The 27,466-nt window shown below is 47.2% G+C and overlaps 1 protein-coding gene across 5 annotated transcripts in view; it reads right to left on the reverse strand.

The window, feature by feature from the left end:
* The window catches only part of ATP9B (ATPase phospholipid transporting 9B (putative)), a 319,070-nt gene that overhangs the window by 21,012 nt on the left and 270,592 nt on the right, over window positions 1–27,466 (reverse strand). For all 5 annotated transcript variants that reach the window (XM_055295727.2, XM_055295708.2, XM_055295691.2 and 2 more), the window contains 9 exons: window positions 24,509–24,592; window positions 23,928–24,098; window positions 19,617–19,715; window positions 17,748–17,837; window positions 16,529–16,673; window positions 16,262–16,326; window positions 14,255–14,410; window positions 13,999–14,063; window positions 4,374–4,482 (listed from right to left, as the gene is read on the reverse strand). In XM_055295727.2, coding sequence (XP_055151702.2) covers window positions 4,374–4,482; window positions 13,999–14,063; window positions 14,255–14,410; window positions 16,262–16,326; window positions 16,529–16,673; window positions 17,748–17,837; window positions 19,617–19,715; window positions 23,928–24,098; window positions 24,509–24,592 — 984 coding nt within the window. The remainder of the gene's footprint in view (window positions 1–4,373; window positions 4,483–13,998; window positions 14,064–14,254; window positions 14,411–16,261; window positions 16,327–16,528; window positions 16,674–17,747; window positions 17,838–19,616; window positions 19,716–23,927; window positions 24,099–24,508; window positions 24,593–27,466) is intronic.

Below are 27,466 nucleotides of genomic sequence, written 5' to 3' on the forward strand. Positions count from 1 at the left end.
CATCTACAGAACTCTCCATCCCAAATCAACAGAATATACATTTTTTTCAGCACCACACCACACCTATTCCAAAATTGACCACATAGTTGGAAGTAAAGCACTCCTCAGCAAATGTAAAAGAACAGAAATTATAACAAACTGTCTCTCAGACCACAGTGCAATCAAACTAGAACTCAGGATTAAGAAACTCACTCAAAACCGCTCAACTACATGGAAACTGAACAACTTGCTCCTGAATGACTACTGGGTACATAACAAAATGAAGGCAGAAATAAAGATGTTCTTTGAAACCAATGAGAACAAAGACACAACATACCAGAATCTCTGGGACACGTTCAAACCAGTGTGTAGAGGGAAATTTATAGCACTAAATGCCCACAAGAGAAAGCAGGAAAGATCCAAAATTGACACCCTAACATCACAATTAAAAGAACTAGAAAAGCAAGAGCAAACACATTCAAAAGGTAGCGGAAGACAAGAAATAACTAAAATCAGAGCAGAACTGAAGGAAATAGAGACACAAAAAACCCTTCAAAAAATTAATGAATCCAGGAGCTGGTTTTTTGAAAAGATCAACAAAATCGATAGATGGCTAGCAAGACTTATAAAGAAGAAAAGAGAGAAGAATCAAATAGACGCAATAAAAAATGATAAAGGGGATATCACCACTGATCCCACAGAAATACAAACTACCATCAGAGAATACTATAAACACCTCTATGCAAATAAACTAGAAAATCTAGAAGAAATGGATAAATTCCTTGACACATACACCCTCTCAAGACTAAACCAGGAAGAAGTTGAATCTCTGAATAGACCAATAACAGGATCTGAAATTGTGGCAATAATCAATAGCTTACCAACCAAAAAAAGTCCAGGACCAGATGGATTGACAGCTGAATTCTACCAGAGGTACAAGCTGGTACCATTCCTTCTGAAACTATTCCAATCAATAGAAAAAGAGGGAATCCTCCCTAACTCATTTTATGAGGCCAGCATCATCCTGATACCAAAGCCTGGCAGAGACACAACCAAAAAAGAGAATTTTAGACCAATATCCTTGATGAACATTGATGCAAAAATCCTCAATACAATACTGGCAAACTGAATCCAGCAGCACATCAAAAAGCTTATCCAACATGATCAAGTGGGCTTCATCCCTGGGATGCAAGGCTGGTTCAACATATGCAAATCAATAAATGTAATCCAGCATATAAACAGAACTAAAGACAAAAACCACACGATTATCTCAATAGATGCAGAAAAGGCCTTTGACAAAATTCAACAACCCTTCATGCTAAAAACTCTCAATAAATTAGGTACTGATGGGATGTATCTCAAAATAGTAAGAGCTATCTATGACAAACCCACAGCCAATATTATACTGAATGGGCAAAAACTGGAAGCATTCCCTTTGAAAACTGGCACAAGACAGGGATGCCCTCTCTCACCACTCCTATTCAACACAGTGTTGGAAGTTCTGGCCAGGGCAATTAGGCAGGAGAAGGAAATAAAGAGTATTCAATTAGGAAAAGAGGAAGTCAAATTGTCCCTGTTTGCAGATGACATGATTATATATCTAGAAAACCCCACTGTCTCAGCCCAAAAGCTCCTTAAGCTGATAAGCAACTTCAGCAAAGTCTCAGGATACAAAATCAATGTACAAAAATCACAAGCATTCTTATACACCAATAACAGACAAACAGACAGCCAAATCATGAGTGAACTCTCATTCACAATTGCTTCAAAGAGAATAAAATACCTAGGAATCCAACTTACAAGGGATGTGAAGGACCTCTTCAAGGAGAACTACAAACCACCGCTCAATGAAATAAAAGAGGACACAAACAAATGGAAGAACATTCCATGCTCATGGATAGGAAGAACCAATATCGTGAAAATGGCCATACTGCCCAAGGTAATTTATAGATTCAATGCCATCCCCATCAAGCTACCAATGACTTTCTTCACAGAATTGGAAAAAACTATTTTAAAGTTCATATGGAACCAAAAAAGAGCCCGCATCGCCAAGTCAATCCTAAGCCAAAAGAACAAAGCTGGAGGCATCATGCTACCTGACTTCAAACTATACTACAAGGGTATAGTAACCAAAACAGCATGGTACTGGTACCAAAACAGAGATATAAATCAATGGAACAGAACAGAGCCCTCAGAAATAATGCCGCATATCTACAACCATCTGATCTTTGACAAACCTGACAAAAACAAGCAATGGGGAAAGGATTCCCTATTTAATAAACGGTGCTGGGAAAACTGGCTAGCCATATGTAGAAAGCTGAAACTGGATCCCTTCCTTACACCTTATACAAAAATTAATTCAAGATGGATTAAAGACTTAAATGTTAGACATAAAACCATAAAAACCCTAGAAGAAAACCTAGGCAATACCATTCAGGACATAGGCATGGGCATGGACTTCATGTCTAAAACACCAAAAGCAATGGCAACAAAAGCCAAAATTGACAAATGGGATCTAATTAAACTAAAGAGCTTCTGCACAGCAAAAGAAACTACCATCAGAGTGAACAGGCAACCTACATAATGGGAGAAAATTTTTGCAACCTACTCATTTGACAAAGGGCTAATATCCAGAATCTACAATGAACTCAAATTTACAAGAAAAAAACAAACAACCCCATCAAAAAGTGGGCAAAGGATATGAACAGATACTTCTCAAAAGAAGACATTTATGCAGCCAAAAAACACATGAAAAAATGCTCATCATCACTGGCCATCAGAGAAATGCAAATCAAAACCACAATGAGATACCATCTCACACCAGTTAGAATGGTGACCATTAAAAAGTCAGGAAACAACAGGTGCTGGAGAGGATATGGAGAAATAGGAACACTTTTACACTGTTGGTGGGACTGTAAACTAGCTCAACCATTGTGGAAGTCAGTGTGGTGATTCCTCAGGGATCTAGAACTAGAAATACCATTTGACCCAGCCATCCCATTACTGGGTATATACCCAAAGGATTATAAATCATGCTGCTATAAAGACACATGCACACGTATGTTTATTGCGGCACTATTCATAATAGCAAAGACTTGGAACCAACCCAGATGTCCAACAACGATAGACTGGATTAAGAAAATGTGGCACATATACACCATGGAATACTATGCAGCCATAAAAAATGAAGAGTTCATGTCCTTTGTAGGGACATGGATGAAACTGGAAACCATCATTTTCAGTAAACTATCGCAAGGACAAAAAACCAAACACTGCATGTTCTCACTCATAGATGGGAACTGAACAATGAGAACACATGGACACAGGAAGGGGAACATCACACTCCGGGGACTGTTGTGGGGTGGAGGGAGGGGGGAGGGATAGCATTAGGAGATATACCTAACGCTAAATGACGAGTTAATGGGTGCAGCATACCAACATGGCACATGTATACATATGTAACAAACCTGCACATTGTGCGCATGTACCCTAAAACTTAAAGTATAATAATAATAAAGTTAAAAAAAAATCTGAGTTGATAATTTCAGACACCTGTCATTTCTCGATTGTAAATGTAAATTTAATTGCGGTTAGTGGATTTTGTTCTCAATGTTGGTTCAAAAAAGCTAGCTTTGTGGAAAATACCAGAGTTACCATGATTTGTATCTGCAGAGCTGAGCCTCTCTTCTACCCTGTATCCTTACACGTTCTATGCTATAAAATATGTTGTCGTAAAGAATATGATAAATTCAAAGCCTCCTTTAATCCTAACAGAGCACAGTTTTAAGCCAAATAAATCCATCTTTCTCAGAGTTTCAGCTGACTGAAGTTTTCTGGGATGGATTTTTTTCTTGGTGGCATCACTGCAAAAATAGTCTATGGACCCCAAGGACAGACACATGTTATCACTTTTCAGGTATAATTCTGAAATCCACAACTACTGACAAACTTGGAAATACACAGGAAACATGCAGCCCATGGGTTCCCCAGCTTTGGAATGCTACTTTTGCAGCAGGTGCAGTGACACTGTCTGGGGGAGCCTTTCTACAGAAACTACAAAGTGAGCTCTTCTCTGACATCTGGTGAGCTCACTTCACAAAAGTTCCGCAAATGGTTAGAGCATCCTTTACAATTCTAATTTTATGTATGATATTAGAGCTTTATTGCAAACATTTGAGAAATTTTTTTCCCTGAGATGTTTTTCCCCTTTTGCAGTTTAACTCCAAGAGAAAATGCCAACAATAATTAGGAGACATAAAAAACATCTTGAAGGACAGAGAATCGTTTTTCACAAAATGCTTGGAAATGCCTCCTGACTGGCCTGTTTCTCACTCGTGTAAAATGCCAGACGTGGGTGCTAGTCGTGAGGCAGACAGCCTGCCTGAGGCCCGTACCTTGGTGAGGTCCTTGTACAGCTCCGGGTAGAGCATCGCCATCTCCGGCTTCACGTCCTGGTCAAGCACTAAGGAGAACACTGGGAACATGGTGTATATGGTGGCGTACCTGCAAGACCAAGAGCGGAGTGCAATGGGCCTGAGAAACTTCTACCACACAGCTACAAACAGACCTCTGGATTAGAGGTCACAGCTTCAAAAACACCAAAAAATACTCCACAAGAACCAATAAAGTAAGCTGAAACCAAGTAAGATGACTGTGGAGACTGACTATTTATCTCAGAGCACAGTAGCATGTTCTATAAGTCACAAATGCTTACGGGTAGAAGAATGATTTTTAAAAATGTTTACCTTTCTATGTTGAGATCATTGTAGACTCATATGCAGTTGTCAGGAACAATCTTCTGTGATCTTTACCCAGTTCTCCCAATGGTAACATCTTAGATAACTGTAGTGTGAACCTCACCACCAGGATCCACACGGACACCTCCAGACCCAGGGCACCCCTCACACGGGGTCCCTCACACGGACACCTCCAGACCCAGGACACCCCTCACACCAGGGTCCCTCCTGCGGCTGCTCTGTAGCTGCAACCACTTCCCTCTGCTGCCTCCTCCCTAATCGCTGGCCACCATGAATCCGTTCCCCATCTCTAATCTGGTCATTTCAAGAATGCTATGCAAATGGAATGCTATGCAAATGAAATGCTATGCAAATGGAATGCTATGCAAATGAAACTGTACAGCAGGTTAACTTCGGGGACTGGCATCTTTTACACAGCGCAGTTCTCTGGAGATTCATCTAGGTTGCTGCTGTTATCAGTAGCTAATTTCTTTCTATTGCTGACTACCATTTTGTGGCAGGCAAATGAACCACAGTTTGCTTAACCACTGAAGTACATCTGGGTTAGTCCTAGTTTTTGATCACAAATAAAACTGCTGCAAATACTCACTGCAGAGGTTTTTTGGCGATGTTTCCATTTATTTTGGACAGGAGTATCGAGTGAGATGGTATGCCCAGGAGCGTGAGTGCTAGGTCACATGGTAGTGGTATAGTTTTTCAAAGAAATTGCTAAAACATCTTCCAGATGGTAGGATTTACACTCCTACAACAATATAAGAGCTATCCAGTTTCCATGACTCTTCCCCACAATTCTGGCAGGTGTGAGGCAGAGCGTCCTGTGGTCTAACCTGGTCTCTGTGGCTGACGATGCGGGCATTTCACCGGCTTGCTTGCGGTCTGTGCGTCCCCTCACACACAGGGTGGCCGTCTCTGCGCCTTCTGTCCTTTTCCTAACTGGACTGCTCCTTCATGGCTGAGCTTGGAGATTCTTTAAGCACTGCTGGACACGAGTCTTGCCAACACCCCCTTTCCTTTCCGGAAGTGGCCCTCGCTGGCTGCAGCGTCCCGTGCCCATGGGGCCTTTCTCCGGCACTTGAGTCCCTCTGCCTGCACGGTTTCCAGTCATCCCCAACGTACCCCGTCTCCTCACTGGCTGCTTTCAATGGGTTTGTCTCTGGTTTTCATCAGTTTGATTATGATTATCTTGGTGTGAATTTCTTTGACTTTATCCTGTTCAGGGTTTGCTTACCTTCTTGAATCTGTACATTTATGTCTTTTGCAAAATCTAGGAGGTTTTCAGTCTTTATTCCTTCAAGTACTTTCCTAGCCTGCCCGGTCTCTTCTCCCCTGGAACTCCCATGGCACAAACGGTACGGCGGCCGGGGCTCCCACGGCACAAACGGTACAGTTACCATCTTGCTGTCCCTGAGGCTCTGATCCATTTTTTTTTTTTCAGTCAATTTTCTCTCTCTTGTTCAGACTGAGGACTTTCTGTTTTCCTATCTTCCAGTTCACTGCGTCCTTCCTCTGTCCCTTCTATTTTGCTGCTGAGCCCAATCATGGCATTTTTTGTCTGGGTTATTTCTCATCTCTAAGATTTCCATTTGGTTCTGCTCTGTATCTTGTCTGCTGGGCTGTTCTATTTTGCCATTTGCTCCCAGTATGTTGGTAATGGCTGTTTCCCAGTCTTTGTCAGAGAATTCTAGCATCTCTGCCATCTCAGGGCTGGCTTCTATTGACTGTCTTTTTTCCATTCACCTTGAAATCTTCCTGGTTCTTGGTATGGCAAGGGACTCTGATGGAAACCCTGACATTCGTAAAGACTGAATTTTCTGAAGGGTGCTGACCCTGCTCTGGTGGGGAGAGGAGGGCACTGTTCTTGCTGCTGTGCAGGGGCAGGGGTTCAGACTCCCCGTGCGGCCTCCACCGACAATGAGGGACTCATTACCCCTTCACTGGGGATGGAGTCCTGCCTCCTCCCATTCCATCACCCTGGAGATGCCGAGTGCGTCGCTGCATCTCGTGAAGTGGCACTTTCAGCTCTCCACTTGCCATTTTGGGGAGGGGGAGGAGGGCACAGCCCTTCCCTGGCGTCTGGCTGGAGTAGAGTGACGATCATCTGAAAGTCATCTGTCTTCCTGGCGCCCCTTTCGTGGATCTGTGGTTGGAGAGGCTGGGACCTCGCTGGGACTTTCAAATTTTAAATTTCTGCACCCATGGGTGTTTGCAGGCTGCCGGCTCCTTCAGCTCCAGCTGTTGGAAAACCCGGGGAGCTCCTGCCGCCTCGTCCCTTGCCCCCTCTGTTCACCTCGCTCCCCACTCAGAGACTTCTGTGTGTGATGCTCACAGTTTCCAGCTGAACTTAGAAGGAGCAGGGAGGAACCCATTTACCTCACCTCCCACCATCCTGGAAGTGGAGCTGGGCCGGAAGTGGGGCTGGTTTTTTTTTTTTTTTTTTTTTTTTTGAGACAGGGTCTCACTCTGTGGCCCAGGCTGGAGTACAATGGTGCAATCACAACTCACTGCAGCCTTCACCTCCTGGGCTCAGCTGATCCTCTCACCTCAGCCTCCCGAGTAGCTGGGACCGCAGGCATGCCCCACCATGCCTAGCTAATGTTCTCTTGTAGAGATGGGGTCTCGCCATGTTTCCCAGGCTCGTCTCACACTCCTGGCCTCAAGAAATCTTCCCAACTCGGCCTCCCAAAGTGCTGGGACTACAGGCATGAGCCACTGCACTTGGCTGGTTTTTTTTTGTTGTTGTTGTTAAATGACATTGTCACCTATGAGAAAGCATTCTCATAGTTATCTCAAGTTGGGAAAGTTATCCCGTGGCAGAGAACCAGAAACACCCATGACACCACGTTATATTTTAGCCTTGAAACATGCAGATACCTAAAGGCTATATTCTGTTTTAATATGACTGAGATTCCATGGTCACTAAATGCAGACCGTTCCATTTTTAAAACTATTGTGGGTTCTATATGAAACACTTTCTTCTAAGGTACTTTTAGTCTATTTCACATCATTCTGTTTTCTTGATGGGTTACTGCTGGGCACTAAATAGCTACATGCTTAGAGAACTCTATCCAGAAATTCAATCTTCGATTTCTTTATTATGTTAAACTTGTACAACACTGTTGTACTTCCCTCGAAATCTTTAATTACTTTTGTTAACTTTCTTTGAACAACTCCCACACTGCTTAGAATTTAGGAACAGGGGCCGGGCGCGGTGGCTCACACCTGTAATCCCACCACTTTGGGAGGCCGAGGGCGGGCGGATCACGAGGTCAGGAGATCAAGACCATCCTGGCTCACATGGTGAAACCCCGTTTCTAGTAAAAATACAAAAAAATTAGCCAGACGTGGTGGCGGGCACCTGTACTCCCAGCTACTTGGGAGGCTGAGGCAGGAGAATGGCGTGAACCCAGGAGGCGGAGCTTGCAGTGAGCCGAGATGGCGCCACTGCACTCCAGCCTGGGCGACAGAGCGAGACTCCATCTCTAAAAAAAAAGAATTTAGGAACAGGGCCAAATAATTCAAGAAGAGCCCAACCAGGAGGAAAGATGGTGGGCCATCCCCTCGCGATGCCTGCTGAGGGGCGAGCATCCTGTTCTGTGTGCACACAGGCATGCGGATACTCAGCCGTGCGGCTTGTGACTCACTCACACCACCAGGAAGGATCACGTGCAGTCACAATTTCTGTATAGCACATTTATAAGAACTCTTGCTTTATTTATGCCAGAAATTTCCCTCTCTCTTCAACCTTTAACAACAAAAACCCCATTGCTGCCTCCTTTTCATAAACCTACTTTCTTAAGGTATAACTTTCAGCATGTGATGAATTTTGACAAGTGTCATGGAACCGCCATGTGACCATGACGCAGAGCATCTCCGTCACCCGCAAGGAGGAGGCCTGTGATGAGCCAGGTGGGAGACCCCTGCCTCCCTCGCTGCCATGAGTCCCACATAAATGCCTGTTCCCTGCAGGCTCTCTAACACCTGGCTGTTATCTCTGGGTGGTCTCTGCCCTCTGCGGGTGGGTCTCTCCGGGTCAGTGGTGTCGGGGCTCGCCCACCTTGCAGAGCGCGTCCTCTGCTTTCTTTGTGCTGCAGGGCAGCGTCTCACACTATGGACACAGTGCAGCTCTTCCACCCCCTGGTGGATGGTCATTGGTGTTTTCCCAATCTGTGGAGATCACAGCTGAAGCGGTGAGAGTCCCAGTGCCGGTCTGCATGGAAGCTCCCAGTCTGTAGAGATCACAGCTGAAGGGGTGAGAGTCCCTGTGCCGGTCTGCGTGGAAGCATGAGTGTTTTCCTTTTTCCTGGGTGAACACTGAGGAGGGAGGTTGCTGGGGCATGGGGCAGCAAAAAGTTTAATTTCATAAAAACTGCCAGCCTGCTTTCTGGAGTGGCTGGACCATCTGCACTCTCGCTAGCAGTGCCACCCTGCTGCCCATCTGCCAACACGCCACTCGGCCTTTCGGCCTGGCCTCCGTGGTGGCAGAGCCTTAACTCTCTCTGCGGCTTAAATTTATCTTTCCTGGTAACTAATGATGTTAAATACATTTTCTTGTGCTTACTGGCCATTCTTATGTCTTCTTTTGTGATGGATGTTCAAATCTTTCATCTTAAAAAAAAAAAAACTGAGTTGTTTGATCGTTGAAGAGATGTACTGAAAGTATTTTCTTCTTGTCTGCCTTTTTACTTGATTAGTACTGTCTTTAGAAGAGCAAAAACTTAATTTTTATGAAGTCCATCATGTTAGTTTATTCTCAGTGCATCATGATGTTCGTGCTTAGGAAGTCTTTGCCGATCTGGGCACAGGTTGAGGGGCCCTAGAACCCACCAGAGCCTGGCCCTCCTCTGAGATTTGCACACACTGAAGTTTACTCTGACAGACTTCACAGCAGGTACAAGGACTCTTGAAACACAGAGGTTTCGAGGCCCTCTGGCTGTTTGTTCTAGACGTGGGAGAGTTGTTTCTCTTCTCTGAGGCACCCCCTCCCCACTGCTTCTTATCTAATGTCTGAAAACATTTGTTTCATGTGTTTTCTATTCGATTAGGCTTGGAAGATAAATCTGTTTATCACGGCTGGAAGCAGTTCTCAAGACCCTCTCTGATAAACCCACAGAGCCTCCCGTTCCTGCAGGTCTGGACACAGCTCCCTGAGGGACCTGCCTGTGCTCCTCCTGCCCAGAGCTCTCCCTCGGAATGTCATGCACCTTCTTGGTGCTCAATTAAGGTTCAATCTAACTTTAACGAGAGTACTCACAGGCTCTCCATGTGAGTCACTAGCAAGGGTATAAAGAAAACCCACACCCAGGAATGGCTGCTATGACATGGCGCTGTGTGTGAGGTCCTCGCAGGCAGCTGCCAGAATCTCTGGGGAGACACCTCCGGCCAGTTCAGACTAGCGTTTCCCAAAGCATTTTCGTGGAACATGAGTTGCGGGCTCATGAGATCAGAAGTCTCTCTCAGAGCCTCCAACTTGCCAAAGTGCACCATGCTGCACCCTACAGAGGTTCCCCATGAGGACGTGGCCTAGGAACTCTCTTTCTGGGGGAGGGCATGGCATTCCCCAGGCCTGCTTGGGGGGCAAGGGCAGGGTGGGCTTGGCGGTCACAGGAGCCTCCCCAGGCTGTCCTGTCTCTCCTAGCCCCTCCTGCTGCCCCATCCCCCTAGGCTTCCCCATCACCACCTTCGTGGCCCCCATGGTCACCGGTCCCTCCCTGGGTTTCCCTGCTGTGCACTGAGTATGCCTAGTCCTTCCTGCTCCTGGGGCCTCTTGCTTCAGGAAAGTCACCTGGGCCAACAGTTCCCTCCAGAGCTGATGAAATGAATGCAGATGAAAACCGTATTTGTGGAATTAAATTCTATCAACTGTCCTCTAGGTTCTAGAGCCAGTTTCTCTATCATAGACATGATTTTGGTCTAGTTAGATGTTATTTTGTAAAAACATCATGTTGGTTTTTTGCTCACTTCTTGGTATTTATTTTCTAGATGAAGGCAAACTCATTATTTATTTTCAAAGAAGCTTAACTAAAGGCATCGCCCCTCCAAAGCTCCCACCTAACCAAATTCAGAGTATGAGTGCTTAAGAAAGTCACAGACGTTTCTTTTGTGACGGACACTCAGAGTTACTTTACATGAAACGCACTATAAAGAAGAGCTGTAGGAACAGGAGCTGGGGACGCTGCAGAGCACTTGGGCTGTGAGGCAGGCACAGGCCTCACTAACCCAAGCAGTAGTTCTTTAAAGAATAATCTCCATGGTCCCCCACATTTTCCTTTTAATGTTTCAAATCCATGATTTTTAAAATATGGAAGAAGGTGAGAAGGGTTATGCTTTTCTATGACTTCCAAGGAAGAAACACACTGTTCAAACTCAAGATGCAATCAGTATTACTGTGCAAATTCTATACTACTTAAAAGTAACTAGGCCGGACAAAGGGGCTCATGCCTGTAATCCCAACACTTTGGGAGGCTGAGGCAGGTGGATCATTTGAGGTCAGGAGTTCGAGACCACCCTGGCCAACATGGCAAAACCCTGTCTCTACTAAAAATATACAAAAATTAGCCGGGCATGGTAGCACATGCCTGTAATCCCAGCTACTTGGGAGGCTGAGGCAGGAGAATCACTTGAACCTAGGAGGCAGAGGTTGCAGCGAGCTGACATCACACCACTGCACTCCAGCCTGGGCGACAGAGCAAGACTCTGTCTCAAAAAAAAAAAAGTAACTAATGTAATAATTACTGTAAAGATGTAGGCAATGGGAAAACTTATTTAAAAAGAGTTAGCACTTATTGTACCTTTAGGATTTTTCACCTTTGTTTGAAGTACTATAGGAAACACTACTGGAATTCACGGAAAGCTAAGAGTATTAGCACAAATCCTACCACCATTTCCATCGGCTGTATGGGCTATGAGTTGGTAGGTTGCTGAGACATTCTTTGGTCACGTAGAGACATGAAATAAGACTCAAGCTGACACCATGGACGCACAGTGCTGTCCTGTGCTGCCTCATACTGGGGCTGAGGGAGCCTCAGTGGCTAGGAGAGCCCAGGGCCGATGACGGCGCTTTCCTTGTAGGCCACAAGAAGAGAGTCTGCAATGCTTCCGATCATGGGGGTTATTCCCTGAGTGATTATAGCAGGCAGGGGCCTAAAACATAGGCACTTGTGCCAAGATGAAGGGCTAGGGGTGAGAGAAGCCTGAAGACACGTGCGAAGGTTTCCCTAGGCTCTTACCTACTTTATTCAAAGTGATTTTTAAGACCACAGGACAGGCTGCTGAGATCTTGGAACGGTGCTAACATGTGCAGGCGAAGGACATGGAGTCCGAGGCAGGTGCTCCAGGAGTCTTGGTAGCTGTGAGCCCCACAGCTCAGCTGTCCTGAGGCTTGAGGTGGGGGGCCTAGAATCCGCCAGAGTCTGGCCCTCCTCTGAAATTCGCACGCACTGAAGTTCACGCTGACAAACTCACAGCAGGTACGAGGACCTGACAGATCTTGTGACTTGCCCTTGTAGAGCACGCAGAATAGGACGCTAACTGGCAATACAACTGGGCAGCCTGGGGGTGTGACGGTGCCACTTGGCGGGGGGGGGCTCCCAGGGAAGCAAGGACAATGGGGACATCTGGCAGTGGTCTAGGCCAAGGGGACATCATGTGTGGAGGCCAGAGGACAGAGAGGACCTGAAGACTGGAGACAGAAGGAAGGCAGAGACCCAAGTGCTGGCTCTGTGCATGCTCCTTGGATGGCTCAGGATGACGGGGGCGCCTCTCAGTGATTCTGACTCAGGAAAAAGGTGACTTAAGAGAACCTCACATTTAACAAAAACCTAACACACACACAGATTCATATTTCCCTGTATTTTGCTAAAATTGTGAGGAATTCCCGGGATTCAGGGAGCTGTCAAGTGAAACGGTGTTTAGACTGTGGACTAGAAACAGCTCTGCGGGGAGAAAGGACTCTGTTTCTCTGTGGACCTGGGGTAAGCTCGGTGGCTGCGTGACGGTGAGGAGCAGCACCCAGCGCTGGCCCCTGACGACTCAGGTCTGAGCTGGGCCTCCCACGGGCGAGTTCCTGAGCTCTCTGGGTCTCTCACTTTTCTCACATGAAGTGGGGACAAGGTGAGGATGAAAGCGTGTTCAACGCCGAGAGCATCGAGGCCAGTGGCTGTTACTATTAAAGTATTTTCTGAGACTCTTTGTGGAGTGGAACCTGGTTAGGTGGGCATGAGCTTTGCAGAGGTCAGGGAGGTCAGCGGCAGATGAGAGGCTGCTTTTAGTTTGCTGCCAACACCAACAGTCACACTGATTTCATTTCTAGGCATAACCACAAAGGAGGAGGAAAAGAGAAATTCCCACCTATTCACTCTTCACGGGAAGCTCCTGTTTTGGCAGATACAGCGGCAAAATCAGCTCAGCTTTCAATGCACATCACACACCTGCTGCGCTTTTGGTGTCCTTTTCTAAGACACTGGTGCTGTTATCTTTGTTTTCTGAGATGGAGTCCGACTTTGGTACCCAAGCTGGAGTGCAACGGCACGATCTTAGCTCACTGCAACCTCCCCCTCCCGGGTTCAAGCGATTCTCGTGCCTCAGCCTCCTGAGTAGCTGGGATTACAGGCACACATCACCACGCCTGGCTAATTTTTTGTATTTTTAGTAGAGACAGGGTTTCGCCATGTTAGCCAGGCTGGTCTCGAACTCCTGACCTCAGGTGATCCACCCACGCCCACTTCAGCCTCCCAAAGTGCTGGGATTACAGGCGTGAGCCACTGCGCCCAGCCCTGGTGCTGTTATCTTTGAAAATGAGATTCCATTCCTGCCCTGGAGAGACCGACAGTGTTTGCTTTGAAGCATGCCACACCATGTCCCTGCACTTCCTGTTCTCTCTTTGCTGCTGGCCACACTGCACAGCAGGATGAAGCCCCAGCCAGGGGAGGGCAGGCTGCAGAGAGCCGGGAGGGCCTGTCAGTGGCCACTCTGCCCCTCCACCTTCTGCCACGGGACCCTTTAAAAATCTCAGATTTGACACAGTTCCTGACACAAACTATGGCTTCCACTTGAAAACAAAATCTAATAAGAAAATCCCAGGAGGAACAAGTGTGCAGGTGCTATCTTGAAGTTCACCCAAGTAAAATGTCGTTTTTACGTCAGTATTATTCATTCTAAATGATGACTGTATCAAGAATCTTCTATATATGTTTTGTTTTTGTTTTTTTTTTTCAAAATAGAAGTCCTCCCCTGGATGAGCTGGCAGGTGCTGAGTGTAACTTACCCCACCATGAGGAAGCCCTGATACAAAGGGACGGATGCGAAGTAGAAGACTGAGGAAAACACAGCCTGGAGAGAGAGCCCACAGACGAAGACAACCGTCAGTTCCACGAGCACCTGTGGCCCCAAGCCTTTCAGGGGCCTCGCTAACTCCTAAGCACAGCCCAGGTACTTCTGGCAGCACTCAGCACCCCCGTCTCCCGGACCCTGCCCTTCCCGGACCCTGCCCTCCATGGGTGCCAGCACAGAAGGCTTAGTACCTGCATGGTGGAGATGATGAGGCCCCTGTGCATGACGAACTGGCCGAGTGCCGCCGACCTCTTGTAGCTGTTCCGCCCGTGCACCATGAGCAGCCTGCCAATGTGCCGGAACTGTGTGATGGAGAAGTCGGCTGCCAGCGAGGCCTGTTTCCCCTCCTGAAAGAAAAGCACATGGGGCCTTTTCAAACACGATGGACGCTGGAAATCAGACTCCAAAAGCTGAGTTTTAGAACTCAGCCTAAATTTTACAAAGACTGAAGTTCTCTCTGCAGAACTTTTAAAGCTTCAGCTACGTCGATGGGGACAGGTCCTGTGGTCTTAGGCACAGGAGCAGGAAGAGCCCCCAGCACCAGCCCAGGCTCTCACAAGTGCTGCAGGAGCTCGGCTCCGACAGACCACAGGCGTCACAGGAGTCAGCAGAGCTGCAGAGTCCGGGCCAGCCCTGCTGAAGGACTCCCTTGTGATCTGAGTGTGGGCCCGCCCTGTCGGAAGACACCCCTATGATCTGACACGGGCCAGCCCTGTGGGAGGACACCCCTATAATCTTGGGCTTCTTCAAGACAATTCTCTGTTTTTCCATATTTAAAGAAACAATCTGTCCCCTCTTTCACAACGCTGTTGTAAGGCATTACAAAATGAAGTAGCCAAGGAAAAAGCCACGCTTGCTCGAGCTGGGTGAATTTTCCAGGTCTTTCTGGGTGTGTCTATTAATATTTAAGTGACTGTGGAGAAAGAGAGAGTAACACAGATAAAGCTGGCACGGAAGACGAACCTCAAACCACAGCTCAGTTGGCCAGGAGACACAGGCAACCAGAGAATGGCGTGCGTGGAAAACAGGAGGGAGGCCACGGAAAGGCTCGCTGGGGGATCTGCTAACATCTGAGCTGAGCCCTAGGGCAGGTGACTAAGAGTGACACCTCCCTGTACGCCACTCCGCCAACAGCAAGTCGCCAAGGGCTGCGCTGTAATGCACGTGGCAGGATCGACATTATGAAATGTGAAGTCAAAGCAGGGGACTCTGACCAATTCCTCCTTTATTCAAATGTACAGTTCAGTGACAGGGACACACCAGGCTCTTCAGGCTGTGCTGACTGACTGTGTGCTGACCACACGTGTTGACCAAGTGCACGTTCACTGAGGATGTGCCGACTGTGCTGACCAAGCATGCGATAAGTATGTGCTGAGTGTAAAATGACCAGGCATGCACTGAGCACATGCTGACGTGCGCTGACCGAACGTGTGTAGTGTGCTAAACAAGTGTGCTGAGTGTGTGCTGAGCATGTGCTGACCGAGTGTGTGCTGACCGTGCACTGAGCACATGCTGACGTGTGCTGACCAAGTGTGTGCCGTGTGTGCTGACTGTGCGCTGAGCACGTGCTGACCGAGTGTGTGCCGTGTGCTGCCTGTGCACTGAGCACATGCTGACGTGCACTGACCGAGTGTGCGCTGACTGTGCACTGAGCACATGCTGACGTGCACTGACCGAGTGTGCGCTGACCGAGTGTGCGCTGAGCACGTGCTGACGTGCGCTAAGCGTGTGCCGAGTGTGCTAAACGAGTGTGCCAAGTGTGTGCTGAGCACATGCTGACCGAGTGTGTGCCGAGTGTAGGCTGGCTGTGCACTGAGCACATGCTGACGTGTGCTGACCGAGTGTGTGCCAAGTGTGTAGTATGCTAAATGTGTGCTGAATGTGTGCTGACTGTACACTGAGTACGTGCTGATGTGCGCTGACCAAGTGTGTGCCAAGCATAGTAGTGCTAAACAAGTGTACCAAGTGTGCTGAGCATGTGCTGATGTGCACTGAGCAAGTATGTGCCGAGTGTGTGCTGTGTGCTGAGCACGTGCTGATGTGTGTTGACCAAGCATGTGCTGAGTGTTTGCTGACCGAGTGTACGCTAAGCATATGCTGACGTGCACTGACTGAGTAGGTGCTGAGTGTACAAGTGGCCCAGCATGTGCTGAGTCGTGTTGATGTGTGCTGATGTATTGATAAAAGGGCGAACCTACCTTTCCCTCAATCCCAATCCCACAGTCTGCTGCCTGAATCATGCTGACATCATTTCCTCCATCACCTGCGAAGCACGAAAAGTGAGATAAAATAAAACCCCATCCATCATCACGTTTTTCATTTTTACCATCGGAAGCTATTTCAGAAACTTCCATGAATGAAAATGAAATCAATCTAGTTTTAGAGATAGAACAAACTTTGCCCATCAATGTCAGCCTACGGGTTTCTCTGGAGACCTCCCCATGAGCAGGGTAGGCGGCTCTCACCGATGGCGCAGGTGCGTCTCCCTGTGTGCTGCTGCAGCAGTGTCACAATGCGGGCCTTTTGGGTGGGCGAGCAGCGGCAGCACACCACGGCGGGGCACTGGCAGGCCAGCTCCACAAATTCATGCTCGTAGTACTTTAGACAAACCTGGAAAACAAAGCCTGTATTATTTTGCCTTATGGTCGACAACACTGTCCCAGATTTGTGTAATGCAGAAAGTGCAAAACCATGGGAGCAACGCCAACAGACGCCACAGTTCTCAATCTTTTCAGTATTCTGTGAATCATTTCACAAGACTCACAGACAGGGGAAAATATAAAAATCATGGCAAGAAATTCTATGTAACATGGAACCATCCTTCTCCTGCCCAGGGAAGTTCTTCCACTTGAAGTACCAGAGAGAATCCTCCATGATTTGAGCTACAACATGACCTTCTGGTCTGATCCCCCTCCCCTGGAATCCAGGCTGCCTTAGTGACTTTCTTGAAAAACATCATGTGACCCGGTGACGTTCTGGGGCAGCTTCTGCCAGATTTCTTGGAGTGCTTGCTCTGGGGACACTAGCAACACAGAGGTCCAGGACGACTAAGGCCAGGAGCCTGTGCAAAAGCTGTGCAGGGGGAGGCTCCCACCAGCCCCGGTGCCACAGTTCCCTCAGCCGGGGGCCACATGTGTGAAGAAAACGAGGCATGAAGCTACTTTGGACATTCCTGCTCCAGCGGATGCAACATGGAGACGACAGAGAGCCAGAACCAAGGCGCTGGACAGGCTCTTGTCGCTCCTCCTCCAGGTCTCCTGCAGCACTTTGAGGCTCTCAGTGTTTCACGGAGGAGTAACAATCACCGTGACCCAGCCCAGCTTTCAGGCTCTCCATGTGTAAAGGAGGAATAACAATCGCTGTGATCCAGCTCTGACATCTCCTCAGGCTGGGGCTGCTTTCCAGAGCGGCAGATACCACTGCTACGAAATGGAAAACTGCCTAAAATCAGCACGAATGGGCAAAGGCACTTGACTCAAGAGGCCCTTGATGCACTGGAATGGATAGACAGACACACTGGGCCAGGGACCAGCCTTGCCTCAGAGACACAGACAGACAGACATGTACTCACTCAGGGTCCATCCTTGCCTCAGAGGCAGACAGACACTCGGCCAGGGACCAGCCTTGCCTGAGACACAGACAGATAGACAGACAGACATGTACTCACTCAGGGTCCAGCCTTACCTCCAGAGAGTCCCCAGATATGACCAGTGCGCAATCATGCTTCCTTCGAAATGCATTCAGCTCCAAATGTGCCTCTCCCCGACTGGTTACCTCCATTAAGGGAGAAAAAAGAATCCCAAATTAAAATGTTGTCTAAGTTAGAGGCACAGAGAAACAGCATTATTTGCAGAGTCGCAGTGGAATGTTTTGGGGTTATTATCTAAAACCAAAGGAGCTTTAGTATTTGGACCCAGAAGAAGGTCCTTTCCAATTCCTCCGGCAGTGCTGGGTGTGTCTACCACTCAGTTAACGCAAATCGTTTTCAAATTTGTGGCAACTGCAAGCAGGAAACGTACAGTGAGGAATGCAGTGGAATCACCACTCTGATGAAATTTACGTAAAGGGTGCCCATGAGTTAATAATTGCCTTCTGGATAGTTTGGGAGGGTGATTGCCTTTTATAAATACACTCCCTTAACATACAACGATAATAATTAAGAATTATCTTGTAATTTCCACGAGGTGATTATTTAATAGAGGAACAGGCCAGGGTAGGCTGGTGTGGGGACCAGCGCTGCTGAGAGTCACTGACTCGCAGCATTACGGACACGGCTCTGCAGAACGAGGCTTGCACCCAACAGAGCACCAGAGCCCAGGGAGGCCGAGCTCCTCATCGTCGCACATCATCGCCACACGTCGGGGAAGAGACAGGACGCTCTCAAACCCAGGGGCTATGTAAATACATCTCTTTTCACAATAGGTCAAATAATGCAAAATACTTAATTGTTGCGTTGTCTCTGCCATGGGTTTCAACTTACTCCATTAGTTTTTACTCAGTGTCTGAGGGATTTTTAAAAAAACCTAAAAGAGTAAAATTAAGTCATAATCTTGAAATATCATTCGTTTTAGAACAAAAACATTTCAGAAACCAATGTAACTGGTTTTTCATATTCCTTCTGTGGAGATTTTATGGAGCATTAAAGAAATGATATATTAATAGTCCTATTAATACGACTGAAATAAAAGCTTCACGTGGTTCAAATTAACAATCTCAGACTCATCTTTCAATAGGTAGGTTTTATTGTGAAAAATTTAATTTGTGGTGCTATAACACTGAAAAGTCAACAAAAATTGATCTGAAGTTTTATCAGAAGCATTAATAATTTAATTGCAAATAGTAGTCTTCAGGGCCTAATTTGCGATTCTGATGCTTCAAAACAAACTACATTTACATGTAAATTATATTCAAATAACTCCTTCTGTAGGTGCAATAGATTCATTTAGAACAGACGCAGACACAGAATGTCTGTTCACCCACCATCAATCAAGACCAAGAAATTTTTATTTTTTGTTTGAATTAAATTTAGTCATAACTAACATATACAGTAAACACATAAACTTAGATCATTTCTATTAATTTTCTTTGAACTAATTAAGGCAGCACTTGCTCTGAAAATGGCAGTGATTAAAAACACATTCCTATTGTGTATTTATAGCTTGTTTCCCAACAGCAGCTTCTGGACAATATGTAATACGTATAACTTGTAGAAAAATGTAATTTTTTTTATCAATATACATTTTTACAAATTGAAAATAATTGCAGTATGCCTCTTTTAAAATGGCAAATAATAATACTAATAGTATAACCAAAAAATACTTTTGAACTCAGAGCTTGTTCATTCTGTCAAAAAGCAGCTTTGATCATGATTAATGTATGTGGCTAAAAATATCTATTTTAACATGCTTTTATAAATTAAAAAAATTACAATATTTCTTTTTAAAAAGATATTTAGTGATTAATAAACAACTGAATATATATTCTGACAAAAATAGGCTTCATATGTGTGAGACAAATGTTTAAAAATTCAAACTGATTAAGATACATACTTACCTGTCTGAAAATATGAGTATCTTGTGTTCTAGACACCAGATGTGAACTTTTGGCAATGCAGGTAGCTGTCTCGAGTTTATCGCCTGTTAGCATCCATATCTAGGGAACAATTTAAACTGGTGAACTTCAGCAAGACAAGGACACGTTCATCTCTGATGTCTCACATAATTCACAACAGCCAAAAGGTGGAAGCAACCCAGGTGCCCGTCAATAGATAAATGGATGAGCAAAATGTGTTCCATACATACAATGGAGTATTATTCAGCCTTAAAAAGGATGGCAATTCTGACACAGGCTGCATTGTGGTTCAACCTTGAGGACATTATGCTGGGTGAAAGAAGCCAGTCACAAAAGGACAAATACTGTATGATCTCATATCCATGAGGTCCCTAGAGCCATCCAATCCATAGAGAAAGAAGGAGATGGTGGGTGCCAGGGTCTAGGGGAAGGGGAATGGGGAGATGGACAGTTTCCGTTTAGGAAGATGGAACAGTTCTGGAGGGGGTGGTGGTGATGGCCGCACAAGAATCGGCAACGCAGACTTCAACAAGGTCACGCTACACACATCCAATCACAATTAAACAGTATGTGAACTTGCTAAGGTGGAACAAGCGAGAGCACAGTGATGTGTAGATACAGCAGCTGAGATATGGAGGCACGTGAGTAACACCTGGGCCCGGCACTCGCAGGCTAAGTATAATAAGGATAGCTGTGAATGTCAAAGGTGCCGTCCACAAAGCATTCCACACAAAGCACACAGGACTGCCAAGGTGGCACACAGGGTTTGCCAGGCTGGGAGGCTCATAAAGACCTTTACTGCAGTTTGCTAGTTTTTTAGTTGGAAACGGAGGTTCAGTGGGTAAATGGCCCATAGTCAAACCAAAAGTTGTTTATGTCAAATAAAACATGTCAAACAGAAGCACTTTTACATTTAAAAATTGCATACCTGTGCACATCTTATGTGGGATATATATATATATCATGAGGGATATACATATCCCTCGATGATAGAGTAAAATATCAGGATATTTAATACATAACAGGATATTTGATACATATGATAGCAAAGAACTTCCAGTAATATTCTCATTAGCTGAATTTCTCAGATTTCTTATGTATCATATTGAAATATGCATTTTTGGAAACAGGAAGCAGAAAAAAATCTTCTACAGTGTACCGATTATCTGCTTAAGCACGCTCCACCTGTGGCTCTTCTCAATGTCTAAGATTTATGCTTTTTATTTATTTTACAGACTTATATTCATTTACTGGACCTAAGATTATGACACATCATCATGACAAAGTTGAAGAAGAACTAGCACTGCGGCAACCTGAGTGGGATTCAGGAAACGCAGTGAGGTCCCGCTGAAAATCACCTTTGAGTTTCAGAGGAACATCTGAAGTCAGATTTTACATAATGTAAAGAATAAAGAGCAAAACTCGAGAAAGTCATATAATTTAGCAAATAATTGATGTAAAGATCCAAATTTTAATACAAGGGATATTCACTAATATACTAATAATCTAGCACATATAAAGTAAGAAGTAGACTGAGGTGAAGTTTACTAAAAAGTTAGTGAAATGGAGGGGTCATCTGCTTGCTCATTCATGTGTCGATTTACAGAAGGGTCTTGCCATGAACTCTGGGGCTTGATTGAGCCTCCCGCCTCAGCCTCCCGAGTAGCTGGGATCCCAGGCACACAGCACCACACCCAGCTCATCTGCTTCTCATTAATTACACTACTTTATTCAACTTTTTGGCTGTACGATACAATTAAGTTTAGTAATCTAAACTTTCTGAGTCAGAATTGTTCTCTTGTAATTTTGAATTTCTACATGAGCAATTACTCTGAAACCAGATACAGCCTCATGACGCACTTCCTACTGCGATCATGACACACTTCCTACTGCGATCATGACACACTTCCTACTGCGATCTCAGTCAGATATAATACGGCCTCCTGACACACTTTCTACTATGATCATGACACACTTCCTACTGTGATCATGACACACTTCCTACTGTGATCATGACACACTTCCTACTGCGATCATGACATACTTCCTACTGCAATCATGCACACTTCCTACTGTGATCTCAGTCGGATATGATACAGCCTCCTGACACACTTCCTACTGCGATCATGACACACTTCCTACTGCAATCATGATACACTTCCTACTGCGATCATGACACACTTCCTACTGCGATCTCAGTCGGATATGATACAGCCTCCTGACACACTTCCTACTACGATCATGACACACTTCCTACTGTGATCATGACACACTTCCTACTGTGATCATGACATACTTCCTACTGCGATCATGACATACTTCCTACTGCAATCATGCACACTTCCTACTGTGATCTCAGTCGGATATGATACAGCCTCCTGACACACTTCCTACTACGATCCTGACACACTTCCTACTGTGATCATGACATACTTCCTACTGTGATCATGACATACTTCCTACTGTGATGACACACTTCCTACTGTGATCTCAGATGGATGTGATACAGCCTCATGACACACTTCCTACTGTGACCATGACACACTTCCTACTTCGATCATGACACATTTCCTACTTCGATCATGGCACACTTCCTACTTTGATCACGGCACACTTCCTACTGCAATCATGACACACTTCCTACTGCAAACATGACACACTTCCTACTGCGATCTCAGATGGACATTAAATCTTACAAGTCTCTTCACCATGCAGACCTCTAGACAGCAAGGAAAACAGATGTCTATTTTCTGTCCATGGCACAGCATCTTCATCAAGGCTTGTGGGATGTATTTTTTATCTGAAGTTGGCATAGCTTTGACTTCTGACACTGTCCTTCAGTTCTGTCCCTCTAGTCTAGCTATGCAGCTTTTCTCTGAACACCAAGTTACACTTTTTTCCATTCTGAGTCCCAGGTCCTTGAGGTAGTGCTAAAATAAATTATCTTAACCAATCTGCAGCTGACCTTTCGGCTTCAATGAGAACATGTGAGGAAATCTCCTGAAAAATAAAACTTACACCACAAGTGCTAATTTCCCCTGTGCAGGAAAAGGACATGACACATCAGTAAGTGAAAAAGCCAGAGAGCAGGTCAGTGGGCGGGGAGCGTGTGCCCTGCCACACAGCATGTGGGGGAAGCCACCAAGAAGGATGGTCAGGATGCCTAATCTCTCCCATCCAAGATAAACACTCAAATTTCGCAGACACCATATTTAAACTGCCAAGGACCACACAGCTGGATGAGACGGGGCACTGCCTTGGGGAGTACAGGGAAGGTGGGCACTGCCTGCTGGGAGATGGGATACTGCTGCTGGGAGCACGGTGGGGATGGGGGCATGAGCCACACAGCTGAGGTGGAGGGGGTGTCCTCCAGCTACGGAGAAGGTGCTGGGAAAGAACGAAGAGCCAGAGGGAGGACAAGCAGCTTTGTACCTGCCCTGCACGTCCAGGCGTCTCTGGGGCAGGCTCTTGCTGCTGAGCCCAGGGGCCAGGCAGCAGTGAGAAGCAGCTTCCACTGGGTGTCCTTTGGTGCTTTCTGAGTTTGTGACAATGTGGATGCATTATTTCTTCAAAAACATCAATAAAATGAACGGATGTAGTGCACGTCTGAATATTCTATATTCTCAACTCTAATATGCCCTGAAGCACGAGATGATTCCAAATGCGGCACAATGTAACCGAGAATGAAGCCAAAGCCCATGAGGCCTGAGTTCTCACGCACTCCCGTCCTCATGGAACATGCGCCGTCACAATGCACGTACCCGGAGCTGTGAGTGCTCACAGGGGAGGCACACAGGCCTCTGGAGGAGGAGGCCAGGTTACACAGAGAACACAGTGGCCTAGCCTTGCCAGGTGCAGGGTTGTGACAGGCTGGGGGCAAGGGCACGAGTGCCGGCCAACCCAGGAATGGCTGCAGACACCTGGCAGGCGGTGGCCAGGGTGATGGGCACTGGCTCCATGCGTCCTGTTGGGGGTGCATAACCATCCCTGGGAAATGGCATGTGGCAGTTTGACATCGCCAGGGCTGGGACCAGGGTTCTTTAGAAAGGCCAGGGTATCCAGAGAGGGTAGAGGTGTAGAGAGGAAGGTCTGGAGTAGGGGCGGCGTGGGGACTTGTGTGCACACTGGCTGCAGATGTCCCTAAGGAAGGAGGGGAGCTCATGGGCAGCTCTGCTTACAGAGCTCTCTCACATCCATGACCCCACAGGAGTTTCACAAATCAGCGTGCCCAAGGAAAAGCACTGTTTGCTTCAGCAAAAGCAGCGTGTGCCAGCAGAGGTGAGCCCACAGTACCTTGATCCCGGCGTTGCGCAGCATCTCCAGCGTGGGCCGCACGTCTGCCTGCAGCTGGTCCTCCACACCGGTGAGGCACAGCAGTTCCATCTCCCTCTCCAGGCTCTCGACTACTGCGGCCACCTTGAGGGACCTGTCGTGCATGCTCAGCTTGGCTTGAGTGTATCGGCTCTGGGGACAGAGAGGGAGGTGCCTGTGTGCACACGTGTGTATGTGCTCCATGTGTGTACTTCCACAGAGCTGGACTGCATGGGCTGTGGGGACAGAGTGGGAGGCGCCTGTGTGCACATACTCTATGTGTACTCAGCTCGGCTGGACTGTGACCATTTAGGAGTTATCAAGCACAGTTCTGAGGAAACTGGCACTTCTTCGCTTCTGTGACCCTCCTTCCCCAGCAAGCTGGAGAAGTGGTGGAAACAGAAATGCAGACAGGATCACCCCATGCTCCTGCTGAGCAAAGCTGCCTTCACTCCTAGACTACAGTGATCCCAGCTCTAATTTCATACAAAGACAGGAAGAACTAATTTCAGCAGAAGGAAGGAAACGTCGTAGGAGGATGGGATGGCTGGGAGTCGGCTCACCTCAAAGTCCTGGTACTGCTCCTCTGTCAATGCCTTCTTTGCAACCACGAGGGTCCGCAGTCCTTCGCGAGCCATGTTTCCGCACTGGAAAAGGAGAGGCCGAGTCACAGGTGGGCCCTGCAGAGCCCCTGTGGCCGTGTGTGGGGCCAGGACAGCGCCACACTGATTGCTGGTGCCCTGCCCTCATGTCCTGTGCCCACCTTCATCACCAAGGCCAGAGACAACTCAGCAGAGGGATGCCTTTATATACAATGCATCCTTTTAACCTCCCGACCTGTCTGGCATCTCAAATCCTACTGACCCCTTCCCTCGAGAGGCGAAGACACTGGATGGAGTTGGGGCACACACCGCCTGGACTCTCCGGGTGCCTAGCAGAGCTTCTTTTTACCACAGCACGGGCTTTTCAAAAAATCATACCCTGAATCCTTGAACACCACCACTCCAGAGTGTGGACAGCAGACTGCATGTGGCAAGAACACATGGAGGGTTGCATATGGCGGTGCTGGGGACGGGGCAAGGGGAGCGCCTGGTGCCAAGGAGGGCTCCTGGTGTGCACTGGGGGAGAGGGGGACCCCCCTGGCGTGTTGTAATACCATGGATTTAGAACCAGGTGGCTGGGCCAGAAAACTGTTTCTGCCACAGACTCTGTGTTTTTGGGCAAAGGACCTAATTTTTCTGTGCTTGTTTCCTCCTTAATAGAAATGGGCTCATAAGAGTGTTGCTCTGGGACTAACTCCGTGAATCTGTGTAAGTTCTTGTTGCTCTATTTTTAACGTGCATGTAACTGGCCTCGCAGGGCAGCCAATCATGAGCAGTAAGAGCAGTTAGTGATGGAGGGGAGGGCAGGAGTGCAGGGCCGCGGTGAGAGCTGGGGTTGGTGGGGACATGGCCGGATCCCAGAGCTCACGAGCCTCACCCTACATTCCGGCTTCCAGAGCGGGGGGAGCCCTGCAGGAGTCATGGGGCCTGATGTGCGTGTTACAGCAAGACATGGAAATGCCTGCAATGAGCACATGAAACGGTGCTAACCGTGTTCAGTCAGGGAAGGCGTCAAAATAAAAAACATTACTTTCCTATTATAGGTAAAAGTGCAACTGTTTTAGCTGGTGATGGGGTGAAGGAACAGGCTCTCTGGGACAAGGCTGAGGGGTGGTGCAGGAGCAAACCTGTGTGGAGGTAACACTCTCAAAGTTAAATTGCTCATACCAGTGACACACATCCCAGTCCTGGACGTTCAACCTGCACTTACAAAAGGAGACCCCGATATCCACACGAGGTTGATGTTGCCATACTGCTTACATGAACGAGGGTCAGGTTTTAAAAGGCTTGAACGAGCCTGCTCATAGTTAATAGCTACACCCTGCATTTCCACAGAGCCAGCAGAGAGAATCTGGCAGAGCTGCAGAAGCCAGTTCTGGAACTCTGCGCTTTCTATGCCATTTCTTTGTGTGCAAAGTGAAAACAGTTCCTCCCTCATATGGTTGTGGTGACGTGAAGGACACCCAGAGGGACAGGCCTCATGGGGCCACAGGAACAGACACATGAGGGCATGTGTTCCTGCAGGGCAAGGTGAAGAAACAAACCCAGCCCGCTCTCCTACCCGGCACAAGGCAGTGTGGGTGACTGGGCAGACGTGGGAGGGAGGGCACCGGTGGGTCTCCTGGGGGCCAGGCGTGTGTACGACTTAGCTGTGAGCACACACGGTCCTGCCCAAGGGGCCAACATCTGGGGGATGCAGACAAGAGGCAAGGATGCAGGGTGCTGGGCTCCCGGACAGCCCAGGGGGTGTCAGGGCTGTCAGGAGACAACCCCACCCCCCTCTGCTGTGTGGACCAGGACGGGGCTCAGGACAGCAGGGCTCTCTTCCAGGGACACACAGGGGCCCTACAGTTGATTACTAAGTGCTGCGTGACGTGTGCCTAAGCTTTAAAGCTGTGGTGTGTTCTGTAAAAAGTACATTTAAAAAAACAAAGTAATGAACACTAAGCTATATAACTGCCCAAACTATCAATTTTTGAATCTAGCAGTTTCTACTTTTTTTTTTTTTTGAGACGGAGTCTCGCTCTGTCACCCAAGCTGGAGTGCAGTGGCACGATCTCGGCTCACTGCAAGCTGCGCCTCCCGGGTTCATGCCATTCTCCTGCCTCAGCCTCCCCAGCAGCTGGGACTACAGGCGCCCGCCACCACCCTGTCTATATTTTTTGTATTTTTAGTAGAGACGGGGTTTCACCATGTTGGCCAGGATGGTCTTGTTCTCTTGACCTCGTGATCTGCCCACCTCAGGATTACAGGCGTGAGCCACCGCGCCTCGCCTAGCAGTTTCTACTTATTAGGGCTAACATACTTTAAGATGCTTTAACAGCGACCCTCCCTGTAGAGAGGGCTTCTCTGTGCTCTGGAAGGTCCTGAAAGATTCGCTGCTTAAGACTCTCCATCCAGTTGTTGTTGACTCCCTCTCAAATTTCAAATTTGAGGAACTCTTTCAAATTTTAACCATGTTTATAAAGCTCCTGTCTCTGACATTAGGGTTGATAATACAGAGAAACTGGTGGTAATCACATCTTCCTGAAGCCCCAGGAACTTTCTGTAGCTCAGGTGGACACTCCCAGCTTAGCTACGGCCCACAGTGAGCCGGCAGAGGTGCTGCAGCTGCAAACCTGCCCTGCCACCATGACACACGGCGAGGGGAGAGGCCTTTTAGGCCTTTTGTTTTGAGTTAAATGAAGGTTGCCAGGTGAGGGTTGTTAGGGAGGGTGCTAAGTGAAAATGCTATACAAACTGCACGTTTTTCACAAGCAGTGGCAGTCCTCCTATCCAGCCTGCAGCCCTGGGACCGCCCTGTAAGTTCCCACTAATAAAACCCAATAGAGGCTATTTTGGGTAAGTTCCCACTAATAAAACCAAAATAGAGGCTATTTTGGTAACCTCCAAGGAGAATAGAGCTCTACAATATAGCTA

Source organism: Symphalangus syndactylus, chromosome 1 (assembly GCF_028878055.3).
Source record: "Symphalangus syndactylus isolate Jambi chromosome 1, NHGRI_mSymSyn1-v2.1_pri, whole genome shotgun sequence".
NCBI classification, from domain to species: Eukaryota; Metazoa; Chordata; class Mammalia; order Primates; family Hylobatidae; genus Symphalangus; species Symphalangus syndactylus.